This window comes from Chelonia mydas, chromosome 19 (assembly GCF_015237465.2).
Source record: "Chelonia mydas isolate rCheMyd1 chromosome 19, rCheMyd1.pri.v2, whole genome shotgun sequence".
Taxonomy (NCBI): domain Eukaryota; kingdom Metazoa; phylum Chordata; order Testudines; family Cheloniidae; genus Chelonia; species Chelonia mydas.
Genome location: NC_051259.2, coordinates 8,452,501 through 8,473,524, shown reverse-complemented (window position 1 = coordinate 8,473,524; position 21,024 = coordinate 8,452,501). Strand labels below are relative to the sequence as shown.

Here is a 21,024-nt window from a genome sequence, read left to right as displayed (position 1 = left end):
CCACATACTTTATGTAGCTGTTAAAGCTGCCAGCTCACTCACCCAGTCTTCAAAACTATCAACTATGTATTGTCAGTGCTGAATCCCATGTGCACTAACTGCAGCAGCAGCATAAACTACACAATACCAACTTCAACTGGGCATTGATTGTTGCTATTCATTTTACATTCAATGAACTCCTAATGTCAATGTTTTTCAAACCGTTTCACTCCACTACAGAATTCAGCAACACAGGAACCTACTACAGAATTGATGTGCTGACGGTCTCCCAGTACATGGGGCTTTGAAGAAAGGAAGAGAAAACATATTGCTAGAAATGGGAACCTGGAATTTTCCAAATACGCTCAGTGTTGACCTCACTCTGCTCCCACTGAAATCAAAGGGAGGTTTTCTGTGGACCCACTGAAACAGTCTTGTAAAAAGCAGCTCTATTGAAGTGTAACAAAATCCACATCCAAAATGGGAGTGAATTTGGTGTTTGTGAAAGTGAAGAAACAGGAGTGTGAGAGGCATACTGTAGGCAGATGATGTGCAAGTGTTCTCATCCCCCTCAATCACAGTCTATATCAGCCCTGATACTCCAGTCCTGGGCCTCTGCTTAGCAGACTGATTTGTGTACAACTATGTGGAGCTAAGAATAAGTTTTAATGTGCAAAAAAATGTTATACTAATGGTTTTGAGCACAGAACTGTGCATTGGTGTAGTTATTTTGATTACATCAGCACCCAAAGTGTGCTAGACACTTTCCAAACACAGGGTAGGACAGTTCTTGTCCAAAAAAGAAAAGTACCTAACAAATTAGCTTCAGGACATAAAGATCTAAACATGGTAGTGGCCAAACTCAAAACCTTGGATCTGTGTAAGAACATACTGGAGAAGCATCTGAGGCTGCAAAACTAGAACTTAAAATACTCTAACAAATAAGGTTTATTAATTGAAGATTTCCCTCAAATTACTTTATGTTTCAAGCCATCCCCCCAACATACCTGCTATCACCACATCTCTTGGCACAGAATGCTGCTCTTTCCTTCTGTTCTCTGATCTGCTAAACAGAATAACTCCCAATGACTTGCATTTCATCCCTAGGTTTACTACAATGGGTGCATTTTCATTCTAACAGAATTCAATGTAACTTGGAATAGATTTCTGTGTGATGAATTCTGATTACTCCAGCAACTGAAGCTTATATAAACCAACTGATCTGCCTTTCCAGAAAGGTAGCATTAATCAACAAGACTCCCACGTAATTACACAGCATTTGCAGTCAGACTCAGTACATACACAACGGTCAAGTCTCATATATAGTGGTAAGAAATGGCAAGGCCAAGATATTTCAAGCAATCACTTCTTGAACAAATGCTGCACCATTACAAATCCATGGATTAAAGAGTAGAGGTTGGAAGGGAAGCAAGAGGATTCAGAGTTGTGAATTGCAGGTCAGACAAGCTTGGGCTCAAACAAAGAAGATAAAGTGATTTCAGTTATAAGATATCTACAAAGGAATTCAGAATACAGAACATCCTGCACTTATCTTAATAGTGACTCGATTAGCCTATTTACTTATGTTCCTGTCTAATCAAATATTTACACCTAAGTAGATATGCTTTTCACAATTAAGATGCACAGCAAAATTTTCAAAAGTATCTTAGTCACCTAGTTTAAGTTCCATTGCATTTTTGTTCTTTTTTTAGTTCCTAAATTACGAAAAATGGGACTAGGCACTTGTGAAAATTTTGCCTGCAATCTAGTCAGTCTCAAAATATACTATTTTGAAGGCAAACATGTCCCATCAATATGTTCAAATTACCTGAGCTGGGTATTTGTTTAACTGAATGGTAAATAAGGCTATGAAATAAGTTTCCGCCAAATCTCCATTTTGTAACCATACAATACAGCACCACCTGGCAAAATTCTCTTTGCTGCAGCAAGTAATTATGACAAGCAGCTAAAGACTTTTTCCATTAACAATCATCAAAGCAAAGAGCTAGCAGGTAGATTTTATGCCTGGGCCGGTATTTTTGCAAGGCTAGCACAGCACATCAGAAACATCATTGTATTAACAGAGTCAGGGCTACTTCTGCCAGTGGGATAGTCATTTTTAACAGCATAAAATCTCATTTTGCATAATCCAGCATTTTAGACATCAGTTTTTAACATCTACGTCATTTGTTGACCCTGTCTGAGAGGAAAAGGTTTAACAAGTGTGTTCATATAATAACCAACAACTCTTTAAATTTAGAAATTTATTTTGTTTAATCCACAAGCTTTATATAGCTTTAGTTAAAAAAACAGAAAAACAGTGAAAACATGACAATATCCAAAGTTCAGGTCCTTCAGGCTTTCAAAGATATCATCTCTGAAAGTTACGTATACCATTAAGAAGAACTGCAACCAGACAAGAATCATGAATGGGGCCACAACATCTTTTCACAAACAAAATTTATGTAAGTGTGGAACTTCTCTGGGACTGCTGATAAGGAAACTGCCCTTTTTAAAAAAAGAACAAAAATACAAATGAAATTCCAGTGTTCCAAATCAACTTATTACATCAATATAAACCCACAGTGTCCTGGCAAACGACATGCTTTCATTTAGTACCATTCTAGATTTCTGTTCTTGATTCACTTTAATGGCAACTACACAGGTAACAATAGAGCAATTATGGCATTAAAATATCATATGTACTTCCCTTGCAACTGAAGTGGTTTCATTTCTGGGCAAGCTTATAAATCACAAAGGTTAGTAGCAATATAAGTGGATAAAAAAATGAAAACTTTATAAACATTTGTATAGGTTTTGGTACATTTTAAAGAAACTGAGGTTGCCAGTCATTTTTAAAACCCTTGACCCATCTTAACTGCTTCTAAAAAGTTTCACTCTACATGAAATAATGTCAACTGTCAATGAAAGAATGTCACTAGTACACTGTGGATGCTTTTTGTAATGTAAATCCATGCCTTTTTTACATGGTGAACCTCAACCTAGCAATTATTACAACAAATGTTATATTCTAAAGCTCAAACACATTTTAGCAATTTGAAATTGAATTCTGAGTACAAACCAAATAAAATGTACATTATATCAAAGGTTTCAGCCTAAGATGGTGGGGACACTTGTGCCTTCCTCATCGACCTCAGTGCCTTCTCTCGCAGATGTTTTTCTAAATCATCCAGGTTATCTTCTGCTTCGCTCTCTGTCTCCTTAAAACAAAGATACAGAAGTGATTATTTCCGCAGACATGAAGAACTAGACCAGGTAATAGCCATCCTGATACTGCAATATGGCAAATGTAAAATTGTGGGATGCAAAGTTGCTACATTTCTGGAAGGGTAGAATACAGGAAGACAAATCTTTTGATTAATGTGATATGCTGATGAGACCTTTGGGAGAAAACAGGAATGAACGTGTGGTAAAATGGTGTCCCTATTAAAAAAAAAAGTGGTTTACAATGGGTAGGCCATGAGTGCCCCCAGCTTCCCATTCTTCTTGCTGAAGTAATGGTGACTAGGAACGAAGTTTTAAAGGAGGGGTGGAGGAGAGAACAGGTGACCATCGGTTCTAAGGGGGAATCTCCTTAGAGCATTAGGTCCCACTGGGAGCGGGTGCCAGACAGGAGGATGCAAATTATACAGACCTTTGAGGAATCTGGCTGTGACAGGTGGGCAAACACCGAGAACCCCTGGATGAGTAAGTGGAAAGCTGTGATAGTAGCCAAATATACTCTAAGAGCTGACAGACCTCTCACTTTTAAGTTTAGTATCTAGCCCACTATCTTGAGAAGCAGAACTTCCAAGGCTTGGGAAGATGGAAAGAGAGCCCCAAGAGTAAAAGCATTTCCCCTTCTGGAGGTAAGTCTTGTGGGTAACCAGGCTTTCTGCTGGACAAAAAGACTGACTAAACTGCATCTACACAGGTCAATTCCACGGCTGAGAGCCATTCAGCAGCTACACCGAGGTTCAGAGAGGAAGGGTTGGGGTGGATGAGGGACCCCAAGCTGTGTGTCAATAGGTCCTCAGTGGTAGGAAGTCACAGGGGTGCCCCTCAGAGGTGGATGAGGTTTGAGTACTGCATCTGCCTAGGCCAGGCCAGCGCTGTAAGAATAGCTTTGGTTCTTTCCATACATAGCTTGGTAAGAGTTGTGAGGATTAATGATGCCTGTGGGTAAAGCATTCAGTAGGGCATGAGGCCAAGGAGATATCCGTGCATCTCCTACAGAACTGAGGCCATAATCTCCCCTTGAGCAAAACAGGTGACATTTCAGGGTGCTGAAGAGATCTACTTGTGGTAGACCCCAGGTCTGCAAAAGAGTTTGAGCTCCCATTCGCGGTCTTGCCAGAAAGCGTCAGCTTAGGAAGTCTGTGGTTGTAACAGATGCTTCTGTTAGGATGGGAAGCTCACTTGCAGAGAAATACACCTCAGGGCAGTGTCTGCAAAGACTGGTGCTTCACAGCGACATTCTGGAGCTGACAGCAGTTTGATACATGTGCCAGTATTTCCCTCCATGATAGACCAACCACTGATGTGGCTTTTTGATGGGAAATACTCTGTGCACAAGGACTAGGCTCTTGGTCTGCCCTGGCACTTGATGTACATCTCTGCCCTGTTGTCTATCGTTACCCTGACCAAGTGGCCTTGTATGTCTTGGTCATCTGTGAGCCGAACTGCAGCAACGAGATTAGGCCAGATAGCGTGGGAAATCTCTCAATGGGAAGGTAGGCTTTTGCTGCTGTGGAATCCAAAACAGCTCCTGTGAAGTTTATCTTAGCAATTGGAACAAGTTTAATGCCTTTGTTGTAGCTGTCTGGACCTTGGTATGATTCACCTGGATCAACATGTTGCCCAAATCTGGGGATACTGAGATCCCCATTGACGGACAGGAGCTGCCACTACCAAAAAGACCTTTCCCAACACCCTTGGAGATATGGTGAAGAATGCTGAGAACTCAGTACCGAGTGCTTCTGAAGGGAAGAACTCAGTATTGATAATGGTCTGTTCCTATTACAAAGCACAGGAAACGCTTGTCCGATGAGTGGATGGCTACATGAAAGGAGGTGTCTTGTAGGTCAAGGGTAACAAACCAGTCTCCTGGATCAACAGGTGGAAGAACTGGAACTAATGTCACCATTCTGAAGTGTTAAAAAAATAGTAGTTAAAGTTCCTGAGGTTGAGGATCAGTCTCCACCCTCCATCTCCTTTGGAAACCAAGTAGCTGGAATAGAATCCTTTCCCGATGAACCAACTGTACTGCCCCAGAAGTGGGGGGGTGGGAGGGGAGGAGGAGGACACAAAACCTTTTGCCTTAAGAGCTTTTTATGAGACATCCCTGAAGAGGGATAGGGAGGAGTAGAGTGGAAGTGGACAGAGTAACCCACTCTGAGGACTTCCAGTATCCACTTGTCTGAGGTAAGGGGACAGTCAATCTCCAAAGGCGGGGGGGGGGGGGGGGGGGGGATTGCACAATGCAGAAATCCAGTGAACTGGGATGATTTATGCCCTTGGCCAAGGTGTCAAAAGTGCTTTTTAGAAGGAGGGAGCCAATTAAGAAGAAGAAGGGATCAGTAGTCTTTCTGCAGCTTGCTCCTTCTCCTGAAGGCCTCCTCAGATATAGGGAGGGTGGACTGCTGATGATATTGGAATGGCATGGATCTCTGGGCAGGCTGTAAACAAAGTTCTCTTTTTATTGCAGGCACGTAGAGAATCCCAGTGAATGCAACGTAGCCCTGGAATCCCTGAGTGTGGAGAGAGGAGTCCATATGATCACTGAAGAGCTTGGGTCCTTCAAAGGGGCGATCCTTGACTGTGGACTGTACTTCTCTTGGAAGACCTAAGGGCTGGAGCCAAGATACTCTTCTCATGATCACTGCCATGGCCATGGATCTCAACACTGTGTCTGCAGCATCTAGGGCAGCTTGGAGGGAGGCTTTTGTGACCAACTGCCCCCTGCAATGATGGACTGAAACTGGTCTCTCTGATCTTGTGGCACATATTCAGTTAAGTGTGTAAATATTGAATACGTGGTAAATGCGTCTTTCACCATCAAGGCCTGATAATTAGCAACACAAAACCGAAGAGCAGCTGATGAACAACTCTTCTGCCCAATAAGTCCAGACTCTTGGATTCCTTGTCTATTGGAGAAGGTCTAAACTGAGCTTGTAGCACCTTCCATTGGCTGCATAAAACATTATGGAGTTATGGATTGGCCGGGGGGGGCGGGCGGGAGGGGAAGGTGGGGAAGTGTTCCACCTCCTTTGAAGGGATGTAGTACTTTGTGTTAGATCTCTTACAAGTGGGTGGAATTGTGGTTGGTGTTTGACACAGTGTACATGGAGGGGACAGTAATGACTCACTAATGAGTAAAGCAACCTTCCCTTGGGGACACCATCTCAAGCCGCAGGCAGTTGAGAAGGAACTCAGCGGTGGTGGGTTCGCACCTGCCTATATCTCCTAGTTCAGAGCACAAGGTGTTGTTCCGCGCATGACCGTGAGCACTGCTTTGCAATCTCCAAGCAAGAGCACGCAGGCGCATGCACATCCAATGGTGGAGTGCCAATAGGTACATATACTTGAAGAACTAGAGATGATCATTCAGAAATGTCAAAAGCAGAGGTTTTATACATTAGAAATTTTACCTAGGTTATATACACTTTTGCGTACCATTTCTACTATAACGTCATACAAATATAGCATAGAATGTCTCTAGTTTGCTGCCTACAACTAACAAGCAGTCATGTCATACAGAAGGCTGAAATACAACAAAATAGATTTTTAGCAAAAATACAATTTCATTTGCCCCATGAGATTTACTATTTGCTTTGGATTTTTTAAAGGGACATTCAAACATAAATGTGTATATTTACAATATGATTTTAACATGTCAGGTTGCTGAAACAAAAAATTATAAATACCCACTACTTATGCCATTTGCGTACTTTCCAGTTTTCTCTCAGTGTGGACAAGTCAATCCCGCTTTCAGGATCTCAGTACTTCAAAACCTGAGTTTCAAACTTGGCATGAAATATTTATAATTGTAGCGAATACTGTTTGTAAAAGCATTAGTGGAAAAATCCCTATGGGTCTATAGATTTTTAGTTCTTTGTATATTTAATTTTAAAAAAATATGATCCAATTTAATAGTTACACTTAAAACAAAATGAAAGCTTGATGTTAGCTTGCCATGGATGTATTTCACTGTACAAAGTGGACCTTTTTTTTTTTTAAACTGTTGCTCAAAAGTGTCACCTATTTACCGCTTTGTAGAAAGGAAAAGGTAATGTAGACAGACAATGCTCATTAATAGCCTCTCAGAAGCAGAAAATGACCTTTGTTTTTAGGAGAGGATGATGGAAAGGAAGAGAAACGGAGGTAACTAACCTCTAATTGGAGTTATTCCAGTGGCCTCTGCCATCCCAAGAAGGGAATATGCAGAGGCGACTTGAACTAAATTTTACAATTTAGCCAGTTGTAGCATAATTCAGGCCCTGCCTTCAAATATATTGGGCTTAGAACAGATATTGTCAAAATCATACATAAGTATCAATTACATCTGTAAATATGTTCTTTCATTTCACTCTGGCTTTTGAAATCAGATTTATTTAGCCAACCTTTTTGGGCTCTGTCTCTGCTTCTGGGTCTTCCTGGGCTGATGAAGTAGCCGCTGAAGTAGCAGCAGCTGCTGCAGCAGCTGCAGCCTTCTCTTTCTTATGTTTTTTGTGTTTCTTGTGCTTTTTGTCCTTTTTATGCTTCTTATCCTTCTTTTTCTTCTTTTTCTTCCCACCACCTTCCTGGTCAGAATTCTGTAATGAAAATAAATTCCTTATTTCACCGTTGGAGATATATATGCCAGATTTGTGTATCGGGTGAGGATGCACAAATAAACCCTTTCTCTTTACAAAGATCATGTGGCCTGGACGTTAAGCACATTTGCTGCATAAGGAGCGAGTGTGTCTATGCAACAGCTATTGCCATCCCATCATTTAAAAGGAATTGCATTTAAATACACTAGTAAATGAGCTAGAATTGTTTGAACATCATAAGCAAAACTAGGTAAGAGAAATATGCCACATGATGAAAGTTCTGTAGGCATATTCCAATTAAGTACTACTTTTATTAGAAAACATACCCTTGCAGGGGATGGACTCTGCGTAGGACTTTGAGCCTTTTTCACAGGTGGTGGCGACCAGTTAGTGGAGGGGGATCGAGACCGAGTAGGGGATGGAGGTGCTTGGTGTTTCTTAGGTGCTGGCTCAGGTGATCCTGACGCAGACCTGGATGAAGACACCCTTCTCACAGACTGTGGACTTGGTGTGGAAGCCCTTAAAAATAAAAGATTAACATTTAGGACTCCTTGTGCCTTATACAGTAAATGCAAACAAGGTAACTTAACTAACAATTATTATGTAATTAACCATGGTCACACAGGGTATGGCTACCCTGCAATTAGACACCAGTCTCTGGCCTGTACCAGCTGACTCTGGCTAAGGGGCTGTTCAATTGGGGTATAGATGTCTAGGCTCAGAGTCCCAGAGCCTGGACTCCAGCCCAAATGTCTACATTGCAATTAAACAGCCCTTTAGGTTGAGTCAGCCAACACAGGCCAGCCAGTGGTGTTTAACTGCAGTGCAGACGTACCCTTTGAGTTACTGCTGATCTACAAATCTGTTCACATTAATCCCTTTACTGTGGAGCTAAATTCCATACATTTAGACTGGAATTCTTCAAAAGAATGACAATAAAAGGAAAATCCAAGATCTAACTAAGCACTGCAGACTGGCAAACCAAAAAGATACTGTAGGTTTACTACAGATTAGTATCTTGGACAGACTGTAGTGTTCTCCTGTTCACGAGTGGCTGTCCTCTCTTCACACCTGATAAAAATTCAACATGGCACAGCTACTGTTTTATCACCAGTTAAGACAGGATTGCATTCAGCTATGTAACTTTCCTGAAAGAACTGATTAAGCCAGCATTGCCATACCTTCACTAGATGATTAGGTAGAGATCTCCCACTATTAAAAGCTTGTCAAATATTCATTTAATAAGAATGTGTCTTGGGTTAGCCCTGTTCCATAGTGAACTTTGATGCATAGTTCACTAGGCTCTAAACAAGCTAAAAATCCCTTTGAAGTCTTATTTTGTAATCTGCTTCGGTTTCACCATTATCCGTGTTTGATGTTTGCCTCTATTCTGCCTTCCCACTACCACACTTTGTCGAAGATGAACTTCTGCAGTGCCTCTGAAGCTATTCCCAGCCATGAACCTTCATACAACAGGAAATGCCTCTAACAGTCATTTCAGAAAAGCCACGTTATAGAAGTTGGCAGAATGAAAGCAGTACGTCAACAGCAACTAGGGTAGCATGAAGACATAATACTGACACCCTTTGATTTTAGTGCAAACCCTTGCTTTATCTATTCCCATTTGCCTATAGCTATAAGTTAACAAGTCCCTTACTTTGTCTTTTTGGGTTCTGGGGTCCTTGACACTCTCCTGATGGGTCTAGTACTTGGAGATGGAGACTGTCTCCGTTTGGGTGAAGATGAAGTTCCCCTTCGCAGAGGCGGTGGACTTGAAGAGGTATGTGAAGCTCTAGGCCGTGGAGATGGTGAATGCCGTTTGTTTTGTAGTGGGGATCGGGTTTCACGATTAGACCTGCTGGAAGGAGAACCTTTCCTATGCTTGGAAGATAGCGATGGGGAACGCCTCTTTGCCACAGGAGAACTTCTTTGTTTTGGTGGGGGAGAATGCGAGATTCTGCGCTTGGGTTGTGGAGAAGGTGATGCCCTTCGTTTTGGAAGGGGAGGGGGAGTTGCTGTTCTTCGCTTAGGAGGTGGGGAAGGAGAGTATCGTCTCTGTATTGGAGGAGAATATCGTCTGGGAGTAGGTGAGCGCCTGCGAGGAGGTGGTGATGGAGACCTACAAAACCAACAGAAAGAATTTGAGAAGTCATGTATACAGGACAAAGTTCTCACACAAGTTAGCTGCCAATGGCTAAAGATACACACTTCAGCAAAGAAGAAAAGATTTTACATTGATGTGTTTCACTTTTAAAGTTCTTACAGCAATCTCAAGGAACTACAGCAGAGTATACACTGTCCAATAGCCATTTCAATACGAGATAAGTGAAGTGATTGCTTGCTACACTCAGCACTTACAATGGTTCAGTTGAACACATCCCCCACTGAAAATGTTTCAGAAAACAAAATTATGATTTTAAATTTAAAAAAATGATTTCCCAACAAGAAACTTATCAGCAAAAGGCATCATTTCCATTAATCATGACATTTGTTTTTTTATTGGACAGTGTTACAACTCTTGATTTGCAGAACTGCCCTTAGGGATTAATAAAAAGCAACACTTACCTTCGGCGAGGCAATGAAGGCGATCTGCGCCGCCTTGGAGGAGGGGCAGGAGAAGGAGAGCGCCGTCTTCTGGCAGGTGGTGGTGATGGACTCCTCCTCCTCCTACTAGAGGAAACAGAAGAGTTGCTTTATAAAAAAAACCTCATGCCAGATGCTTAATTTTTTCCCCTGCCATGTCATCTCCACTACAGAAAGCTAAGCTGGTTCAGATACTTGTCTTCCAAATTAGATGCAAACACTATCAGACAGTGATTATGTCTAAGAGACAAAAAGGATACAGCAAAGTTGGTTTTCTCTGAGAGTATGGGATACAGAAGCTATGAGGAGTCTTCCACCTTACCACAGTTTTCCAGGAAAAAGAAGTTATTAAAGCTCACTAGACCAAGGAGATATTTATCTTCCTAGTGGGGATATATCTTAAATGGCTGCCAACTTCAGAGACTTCAGGTACACAAACAGAAATTGATTCTAAGCAGATGTACTCTTTACCACTGGCAGATTTTAACACTTCAGCAAGAGCACAGGCTAGGAAAACCAGAGTTGGTGCTAAGATATTGCTATACTGCATTTAAAATATTCAGAGCACAAGGGGTCCAGACACTACTCCCACTGAAGACAGATTTGTAGTTAACTTATATGGGGAAATCTGGACCCAATGTGTTTCCCCATAATGTCTGAAAAGCTCAACGGGTTTAAATTCTGTGAGGGAAAAAAATGTAGCTTTTTAGTGACAAAAGATTAAATATCTTTTTTGCTTTTTAAAGGCTGCCCTGCACTTTTAATCAATAGGAGGAGTCTGCTAATTAATATTTAATTCCAAATAGCCTTGCTACATTTTTCCATAGCAAGAAACTAGATATTTGCAGCTCAGGATTGTTCCTCAAGAGCTAAACACGATTCTGTGAGCTGAAAAAATAAGAAGTCATCTTCATATATCACAGTAAGACCCACTAAAAATATTCAGCAATAATAGTTTTCATATTAAATGTATAAGGCAACAGACTGGGAGAAAATTTGTTACACATTGATATAGAAGGACTTAGCTGAATTTATTCTTTTGTAAAGTAAAGTACGCTGTCCTGAAATTCAAGTAAAACAACTGTTATATGCACGGTTTGAAGACTGACAAATTCAGTAATAAATGTGCTCAGAGTTTGAGGAAGTTGGTCACATTTCATCTGGCTCAAATTTAGCCAATCATATGTGGCACCTACGTTCTGGTTAGGTTTTAATCATTATAGATTATTCACACCAGTCATTAAATATTTATCTTCTAGATCCAGCCTCTTAAGTTTAAAATTAGCACTTTTCCTAATAGTAGTGAGGCACCTACTCTTGTTTTCAGCTGACTTCAGATGGGCAGTCTAGTGGCAGAGACCGTGATAGAATCTACTATTCTGGCCATGTCTTTGCCAAGTCATCACTGACTTCCTGCATTATGCTACGCTCAGTCTAAAAATCAAGTTTCAGAGGAACTGCCTATAAAGCTACCTCTGAAAGGTAAGATTTGTGACAAAATGATGAAGCACTCAGCCTGTGAAATTTGCAGGAGCTGCTAACTTCAGTCCCACTACTAAACCAGATTGTTCCAGGACACACAGTGAAAATGCACGTAAAAGGGAGAGAAGACAGAATGGGAATTTTAGAACCTCCATCTCCTCTTGGTATTTGAGGAGTTAAATAGCTTTATTTTTAAACATTGAGTTCCCCATTAGCCCATTTTATTTTCCTACCACAAAAACAGCTGGTGGCAATGTGAAATATCTTCACATACTTACTGCTCACCTCTGTTTCAGAATTATATTTGAGGAATAAAAACATTCAAGTAAAATCTTGCCTGGAGAGCGTAACTTTGATAAATGTCAAATACAGCAATGCAGTTAAGCTTCTAAGGCACAATATCAGGTTATTTCAACCAGTTACCCAAACTGTCATCTATGGACATAAGGCAGATCTGAAACAATTTCATTGTTAGAAGGAAAAGAGGCAATGAACAATTTGGATTTCTTGTCCCATTATCTTGCAATTTGAAATGTCTTCTGTGTGGGTGAAGCAGGAGAAAGGGCACCCATGCTCACCGTCTGCTACAAAAGTACAGTGTTTCTAGAAGAACTTTAAATTTAATTTTAATTAACGGATTCGTTTCTAACCAACCTTTTAATCATTGGTGATTGCCACCTCTTTCCCATCTGCATCCTGACAGCAGTGGAGAAAAAAACAAAGTCAAAAATTCCATTTGCCAAAGATTTACTTCATGCAAAGATGAACATGTTTGCACAAGATTTACAAAGTAATTCTCAACACCTGAGCAGAAGTCAAATTAATCTCCTTGCATTAGATTGAAAAAAACCCTCCTGTAAGGACCTGGTCCAAAGCCCCAATAGATTTTGTATCAGGTCCCATAATCTCACAAAAAAATCTAGTGCTGGTATCAAGGAGTTCACTTTCACCTCTAAAATCTAAATTCTGGTGCACAGACCATCTTCTACGGTGTTTGTATAGCACTTGGACAAGGGTAATCCCAACTGATTCTGCTGGGGGCCTGTAGGCAATAATGTAATGCAAATTAAGAGATGAGAAGTTAGTCCATTTGTAAGTTATATATTTTGTCACTGTTAAATACATCAGTTGTACTGAGCTGAAGAAAGTACTTACCGAGGGGAAGAGTCCTTTTGTCGTTTCCGTGGAGAAGGTGATGGACTATGCGAGTGTCGTCTGCGCCTACCCACTTCACCATTCTTCACATTTGATCTTTTTGGTCGTTCCTCTTCAGAGGAAGATGAAGAACCAGAGTCTATAAATGCAAAATAATTAGTTACTGAAAAGTGGTATACACACTGTATTCTTGTGCAATTACTGAGAGCCATATTGCTGTCTTCATGCAAAAGACAGCTTTTTGCCAAGTTGTGACTTCTGTTTTTAAAAATATTTACAGAGGTAAATCATGGGTATATTAACATGATTAGTGAGATTAACTTGTTTAGACACATTTCAAAACAAACTTCTAACATGTGAAGCAACTTTAGGCCTTGCTTACACATGATTATACCAGTTTAACTATAAGTCATGTTCTGAAGCAACTGTTACACTTATCCATGTTTGTTTGTAGATGCTTATTTCTGTTTAAGAGTGGATTATTTCTTAAACAGAAATAAGAGCATCTAGACACAAACGTGAACCGGTTTAACAACTGCTTCAAAACACAACTTTAAATTGGTGTAAGTTTGTGTGTATATAAAACCTGAATTTCAGGTACATGTTGCAGAACCAACTCAAGATATGCAGCTGCAAAATACTGAACAAATTTAGCTGGAGGACAAACAAAGATGCTGACTTCAACAGCATTAATAAAAGCCCCGAATCAATTATATGCAGCAACAGAACTGCAAGAGCAATTCTGACCAGCAAAATAATTTACAAGGTGAAGTGTGAAACCAGAAGCAAAACTGAGTATGTGCAGAAATGTTCCAAGTAATTTACAAGTAAAGAGGCACTGAACAGGAGAAGAGAAATGCTGCAACATTCTTTTCAGCTCCTATGAGATTTGTTGCCAATTCTGGGCTAGCTAGTTATGCCCCAGAATGCATGATTCTGAAATAAGTATCAGAAAATGAGCAGTTGCAAAGACAGAGGTCATTTGCCCACAGGAAAATGCTGTTAGTAAAATGCTTTAAAATTGTGCCAACTTTTCAAGAGATAAATACTATAACAAATGTATAGTACAAACTCCCAAAATTCTACTTGCCTTCTCCCCGGAGTATTTTTTGATCAGTGAATAAAAGATTTTCATTATGGTAAGTGTGATTAATTTTGCAATAGCATTGTGGCATACATCAATGAAACGTGTAAAACTAAGCACAATTTGAATTTAGCAGTACAAAAGTAGCCAATATGTTAAACATATTTAATTAAGTAAAATATCTTATTAGAATTACAAAATTACTACTGTACCAGATGAAGACTGCTGGTTTTGCCTTCTGTACTGACGTCTCTGTTGCACAGAATCTGCTGCAGCCATTTTTCCACCTTTGTCTTCTTCTGAAAGATATGCACAGTTAAGGAACATTTAATTTTTATGTTTGTTCCTTCAGTCACTTCATGTTACTTTATGCATATAGACAGTTTGTGAAGCAGTGTTGTTAAAACTGATCAGGTGTTCTATTTAAAAAATTTTGTGCTACATCTTTAATTAAAAAGGCATCCTCTCTTTGGAGTATGCATTTTGGCTATGGTTTTCAAAGAAGCATACAGGAGAGAGTTAATGTAAGTGGGATACGTTATGTCCTCTATACATACTCTCTGAAAACCCGACCTCCAATATTGCTATCAAAGCCACTGGATCTCAAGAAACACACTGGATAAGTGTGCCCCTTGTTTGTTTTCATACCATTTAAAGGAAAGCTATTGTAAATGACCGACTTACCTGATTCAGACAATTCTACTTTTCTAGGTTTTGGCGCTGGTGAGGGAGACTCTCTTTTTTCAATACTCTTATGTTTAGGTGCTAAAAGACAAAAGTTAGCAGACAAATCTAAGAAAAAGTTGAATATGACTGTAAATTAAATTTAATATGATCTTGCACACATTGTTATCCATACAAAATAAGTGAAAGTTTTTCATGAATGATGTCAGTTTACATCTGCTTCATATGAATTTTTGTAGTATACTTTTTAGACTTCAGCTTCCTGGCAGATTTTTCTATACAGAAAAGAATGTTGCACTTTTAGATAACATTTGGCTGGTATACTGCTATTTTACTTTGAAATTATAGTATGTAAACTGAGTAGAAATGTTGATTTTGTTTTTGTTTTTTTTTCCTAACCACAGAAGGTTACGAAAAATACAGTCTTAAAATTGTATGATAATTTAACTCCTACTAATTCCATGAAGGTACATGTTTCCTGAAAAGCCAGTAACATACATTTTATTTAATAAACTTATTTTAATAAACTATTCAATTCTACTATGATACAACTGAAATGTAGTACAGAAAAGAAGTGAGAGCATACAATTTATGGTTTATTAAAAATTTCAATATTAAAAACCAGAGATTAAAGTTCAGGGCTGACTACAGTTGGAGATGTACTTACTTTTGAATTATATTTTAACTGCCTAAACTTTTTCCTATGTCTGAAAATTGTTTGATATCCCAAGCCCACAATTGTACCATCCCTCTGGAACAGAAATTTGATACCACAACCACTTGAAAAGAGAAAACTGCAGCTTGATTGTTTAAAGTGATTTAAGTAAAACTGAGTGCAAGAGAAATATGCAGTGACAATTAAAAACCTTGCCTACTGCCTCAAACGCAAACACATGAATCAAATCTAGGTCTTCACAGAGTTGGAAATAAACTAATTTAGAAACAAGCCTCAAAACATTGCAGAAAAAAATCTTACACCAGTTGTTACCAATTAGTATTTGCCTTAAAGTATTAGATTTCATAACAAGTAAGATCTTCCTATTCTTACAATGAAACATTGCAAGGAGGTCAACTCAGCACTATGGGTTTTTTTTTTTTGAATGTCAACTACTATAATCTTTATTTTTTGTTGCTGACATTTAAGTGTTTTGTACTATGAATCTCTATATTGTTAATATTTAAGACCAGATTCAATAAAATGTCTATTCAACAACTTCCGTACTTTGAAAAGGCAAAAGTTTTGAGGCAGTCCTGCCATTAGTTATATACTTTTTGCTAGCTATCAGACGGTAAAGGTTAAAATAGATAAAGCGATTGGGGGAAAGCACACATTTAGGGGATTATACCTGAGGCTCTGCCTGGAGAAATAGAACCACGAACTTTTCTTCCACGATTTGACTGCTGAGGTGTTGGAGACCTGCGTGGCTTTGGAGGCGAACTTGCTGGTGGGGAAGGCCTGTGCCTCCGCCTAGGAGGGCTGGCAGAAGGAGACAGTTTACGTGTTTTGCGAGGAGGACTGGATACAATTCTTTTAGGTGGTTTTTTTGGCGGCGATCGAGAGCGTGAAGAGGAGGAAGAAGAGCTGCTTCCAGATAAAGATGCCGATGACCGTCTTCTCCTGCAGATACAAAGTTAACATTAATTGGGTCTGATTAAGCACAGTTCACTCATCGGCAAGCATATCTATACAACTACCTACAGTAGCACTTCCAAAAAACTGGCATACATTAGCCTACAATGCTTTAGTATTTCATACAAGAGGAGATGAACACAAATTAATGTTTCAATTATTTTCAAACTATAACTGAACAATTTGTCTGAAATGTTACCTTTTGTTTTCCTTCTGTTTTAGATTATAAAATATTACTAACTCTAAAGGATCCAAGAAAATGGCTTGTGGTTGTTGTGTGCGTGTACGTGTGTTTCTGTTTGATTGTTTAGTATTTAGATGGTTAAGAGAATTTTTCACCCTACAGAACCTTATTTACTGAACCTCAAAAAGGATCTATTAAAAAGACTGGTGGGCAGAAATCAACCTTTAAGGAACAAAAATTTTATACCAGGAGGCTGCAAATTCCACAAATATCAGACATGTAACAATTCTGAATACATCTTAGCAATATTTTGTATGATTTTTAAGCTTGTCTTTACTTTATAAACTTAAAGAGGGCCTCTAGAATTCTGCGGCAAAATTTGTGGTAAATTCTGTTGCAATTGTGTACCTGCAGAATCCACCTTTGGCTGCAGAATTCCTGAGAACCTGGAAAAAAGAAACCCTAACTTGAGTGAGATAAATATTTGCTAAAAGGGAGTTCTTACGTATCTTGCCAAAATACACTTTTGACACTTTTCACAGTATTTTGTCTCAAAAATGAATAATTTTTTACAAACCTCAAAAAAAGTTACCATCCAGTTATAGTAAGCCTCAAACACCCAAAAGTATTATAGCCCCTTTTTCTTGTGAAAGCTGTCCCAAGTTTCCTATTTCAACAGTGCACTGAAGTCACATGGTCCCTGACATGCACTTGCTCCTCTGCCACCAAAACTGTTTAAATGATGGCAAAGATGTAAGCTCCCAAGCAAAAACCACCACAAAAGGACAGACTTCTAAAACAAAGTTTAAAAAGCCAGTCTTAATTTGTAAAGTCATGACATAACCAATGCCACCACTGTCCACTAAAGAAAGTGCCAGAATAACAAATTGAGCAATTAACACAAACCATCACCATTTATGAAGGTTAGAAAACATCCATTAGAGGTACTTTAAAACAATTTATGACCTTTTGATACTATATCAGACACCTGATTCTGGAACAGAAGTTATTAGCTTCAAAAAGAAAGCGTTAAGTAATATAGCGATACTCCCGCCAATCCGAAGGTCTTTGTTTCCCTGCTCTTAAGGGACATAGGCATGAAACAAGACAAAGCAACTTTTAAATCACTTAGGCTATGTCTACACGACTGCGGTAAGTCGACCTATGCTATGCCTTAGGTTGAGTTACCACAGGGTCTACACTGCAGGGGGTCAACAGGCGAAAATCTCCCATCGACTTACCTTACTCTTCTCATCGAGGGTAGAGTACAGGGGTCGACTGAGGAGCAATCTGCAGTCGATTTGGCGGGTCTTTACTAGACCTGCTAAATCAACCCCGGTGGATCGATCTCAGAGTATCGATCTCCGCTGTAGTGTAGACCTGCCCTTAGTTTGTATACTATACACTATCAAAGTCACCTATGGTTAAGTTACCTTTGATACTACAATCACTCTTCATAACTATTTTTCAAGCTAACTTTAAAAGTTTTTAAAACCTTGTGATATCTTTCAAATATGAGCAGTTTAATATTTACCAAAAAGGAATCTTACCGCCTCAGAGGGGATCTACTTCTTCTGTGTCTGGGTGGGGGAGGCATGCGCCTTGGAGGACTCCTTCTCCTAGGAGATGGTCGTCGTCTTGGGCTTGGCCGCCTTCTAGGGGAGTAAGACCTGTCACAATCAATCAATGAAAATTCGAAGAATGAACAGCGACCTCCCAAATTTCACAGGATGGAGGTAGATTTAGTCACCAGAAACCAAGTGATAAAGCTGCTTTGTAGCAAGTATATCACACTAAATTAGCATTTCTGTTGTACTAGAACATGTTACCATTAAACTACAAGCAAACAAGATTTCAAATCAACCAAAACCTCTGTACTAATCCATACCAAAAAAAAAAAAAAAAAATTAAATCTAAACTTCTAAGAGTTTTCAGGACCAAACCTAGCTCTCAAAGGAGGTTGTGGGGAATCACTTGGAGCTGTCAAATACCATATTCAGGATTCAGTACCCTCTCCCAGCCCAAGTGCCATTCATATCAACCATTTTCCCCAGATGAGGTGGAGGATGAAGATAATGAACATGCTTAGGTGGTGTTTTCCACTCTTCTTCTCCCCTCCCTCTTACTCGGCTTAACCCACTGCAGGCTCATCTCTGACTGAAGAGAATTATTATTACCACAGAGTGGTACTAATGCCTTGGCCTTTATCTCACATCATATAATTAGGTCCCCCCCAGAATTTCCTATGTTCCTACAGTTAATTGAGTGTTTTATGGCTCTGAATGACCACTTCAGAGCAGATCATTCAGTTCCTGGCCTTTATCCTCAAGATAAAGTAAAAACTCATCTTCTTACCTTGACCGTGATCTATGACGCCTTCTTGGTCTAGAATGAGAAGGGGAATGTGAGCGAGATCTTGACCTTGATTTGGAACGGGATGGTGATCTTTGACGAGTCTTCTCTTTTTCTTTCTCTCTCTCTTTCTTTGAATTTCGTTCTGGGGAAGTTTCTTTAGTATCTGGTACAGGTTCAGGTTTGGGAACTTTCAGTATATCACTGTTAAAGTTAAAAAAAACACCTTAAAATATAAGCATATCCCATCTGTAGCTACCTGGATTATATTTTAGAAAGAACCTATGACACTAAAAAAAGATAGTGAGTAACACCTGATTAAGGTGTTCATAGCTTCAAATCCTATTAAAATTCTACTCATGGTCAAAAGATTAGGTCTTCATCTTCCTGTAACAGATTATTAAAAGTATACTGAATAGGCCATATGTTAACTTTCCATAGATTGACCTGACAATGCAGAACAGTGGAAATTATTAATCAAGTAGGATCAGTGAAAAATTGATTTGTCAAAAGTTCCAGTCTGCCATTATTCAAGATAATGCTGAGGCTGTCCAATTCCAAGTGCTGAATCAGTACTTTAGGAAGTGTTCTGCCTTTATCCAGTCTGAAGTCAGAAGCTGGCGCTTGAAGTTCTCAACAAATACAGGGAAAATTAAGCCAAACCAGCCTTAATATGCATTTCTTAATGAAACTAAACTTAACACTGCCAAAGGAAAGGACTTAACTAGAGTGATGCAACAAAAAAAGTATTCGTGAAACATCAGTATGCACTCAGATTTATGCTAATTTCTCTATGTGGAAATATGTTTTACTGAAGTCCATGGTGACACATGTAAAGAGATCTGCCAGGCAAAAAAATAGTAGCACATTTTTTCAGAAGAAAGTGGGGCTGCTTTCTATAAAGCTCTAATAGCACCAGGAATTAAAATAACTCCATTACACTAAAGGGAATGATAATTCTCTATAATAAAAGTTAATTTCAAGGGGGAAAAGAAATCAACTCTAATACTTGCCTAGTTGATGTTGCCTCTTGAATCAAAGTTTCCTTTGCCTGCACTGAAGGCTCTGGCTCTGGAGTCTCCTCTTTTTTTTCTGGTGCAGGAGTAACACTACGGCTCTTGGTTCTGTGACGAGGTGATCGAGAGTGGCTACGCTTTCTCTCTCTTCTGACCGGAGACGATCTCCTTCTAGGGGAAGGAGACCTTGACTTGCGTCTAGGAAAGAGACAATTTCTGTTCAAATAATGTACTATGTTAGGAGCATATTTAAAAAACTAAAGCCACATATATTTACAGCTAAGAAACTTCATCTAAAAAAAATCAGACATCCTTTTCCCCCACTGCTAACTGGGAAAGGTAAAAAACAAAGGTAGAGCTATTTTAGATTTTTCTAAAGAACCCATCAGTTAGCAAGACTGGCTTCAGACTTCAGGACTGTCATTAACAATTCTAGGGAAACTGTTTTGTTTGGTAATTCAACATAATGTTTGCCCTTGATAAACTAAAATTAGCCACCACCTGTACGCTAAACTGTTATAGCTGCACAAACAAGAAAAGCTTACCAAACTAAATCTAAAATAATGCCTATTAGCATAAACACTTTCACAAGATAGCTCAGAAATTTACCATCTGCTCGAACCGCAGGAAAATCTTTTGTGCTCTCAATGTAATACATTTACCATTACAAGCAATGCCTGTTCCCTTATATACCACTAGTTTTTTATCTGCCATTAATATTCAGTAACAAGCTAGACTTGCCCCCTAAAAAGAATTCTGTAGGGTCCATTCCAAAGTTTGCTGAATCTTTAGAAATCTCCACTGTCCTGAAGACCAACAAGAATTGTAAGTACATATTTATATTAAGAGTGTATTAGTAATACCTTCTTGGGCTTCTGGATCTGTCCCTTTTTTCTCTGCTGTCTTTGTCCTCTTTGTCCCTCTTGTCCTTGTCTTCATCTTGTTTCTTCATAGAAGCCAACTTTTCTTGCTCAATCTAAAACACAGTACATTGTGTATTTAAATCAGAAGCATAATCAGACACAGAAATTATCGTAAAAAAAAAATCTTCCTATCTTAAT

At 39.2% G+C, this 21,024-nt stretch overlaps 1 protein-coding gene across 38 annotated transcripts in view; it reads right to left on the bottom strand.

Annotated features, from left to right (window-relative positions):
* Positions 1-2,228: 2,228 nt before the first annotated feature.
* SRRM1 (serine and arginine repetitive matrix 1) overlaps positions 2,229-21,024 on the bottom strand; it is a 29,115-nt gene continuing 10,319 nt past the window's right edge. For 3 of the 38 annotated variants that reach the window (XM_037881634.2, XM_043532106.1, XM_027830188.2), the window contains 14 exons: positions 20,827-20,939; positions 19,961-20,161; positions 18,951-19,151; positions 18,146-18,265; positions 16,128-16,399; positions 14,782-14,862; positions 14,310-14,396; positions 13,014-13,152; positions 12,513-12,554; positions 10,359-10,463; positions 9,451-9,912; positions 8,120-8,312; positions 7,602-7,793; positions 2,229-3,200 (listed from right to left, as the gene is read on the bottom strand). In XM_037881634.2, the coding sequence (XP_037737562.1) occupies positions 3,096-3,200; positions 7,602-7,793; positions 8,120-8,312; positions 9,451-9,912; positions 10,359-10,463; positions 12,513-12,554; positions 13,014-13,152; positions 14,310-14,396; positions 14,782-14,862; positions 16,128-16,399; positions 18,146-18,265; positions 18,951-19,151; positions 19,961-20,161; positions 20,827-20,939 (2,313 nt within the window). In that variant the 3' untranslated portion in view covers positions 2,229-3,095. Of the gene's footprint in view, positions 3,201-7,601; positions 7,794-8,119; positions 8,313-9,450; positions 9,913-10,358; positions 10,464-12,512; positions 12,555-13,013; positions 13,153-14,309; positions 14,397-14,781; positions 14,863-16,127; positions 16,400-18,145; positions 18,266-18,950; positions 19,152-19,960; positions 20,180-20,826; positions 20,940-21,024 lie in introns of all 38 variants that reach the window. The other 35 variants (XM_043532101.1, XM_043532102.1, XM_043532123.1 and 32 more) reach the window with 20 other exon arrangements.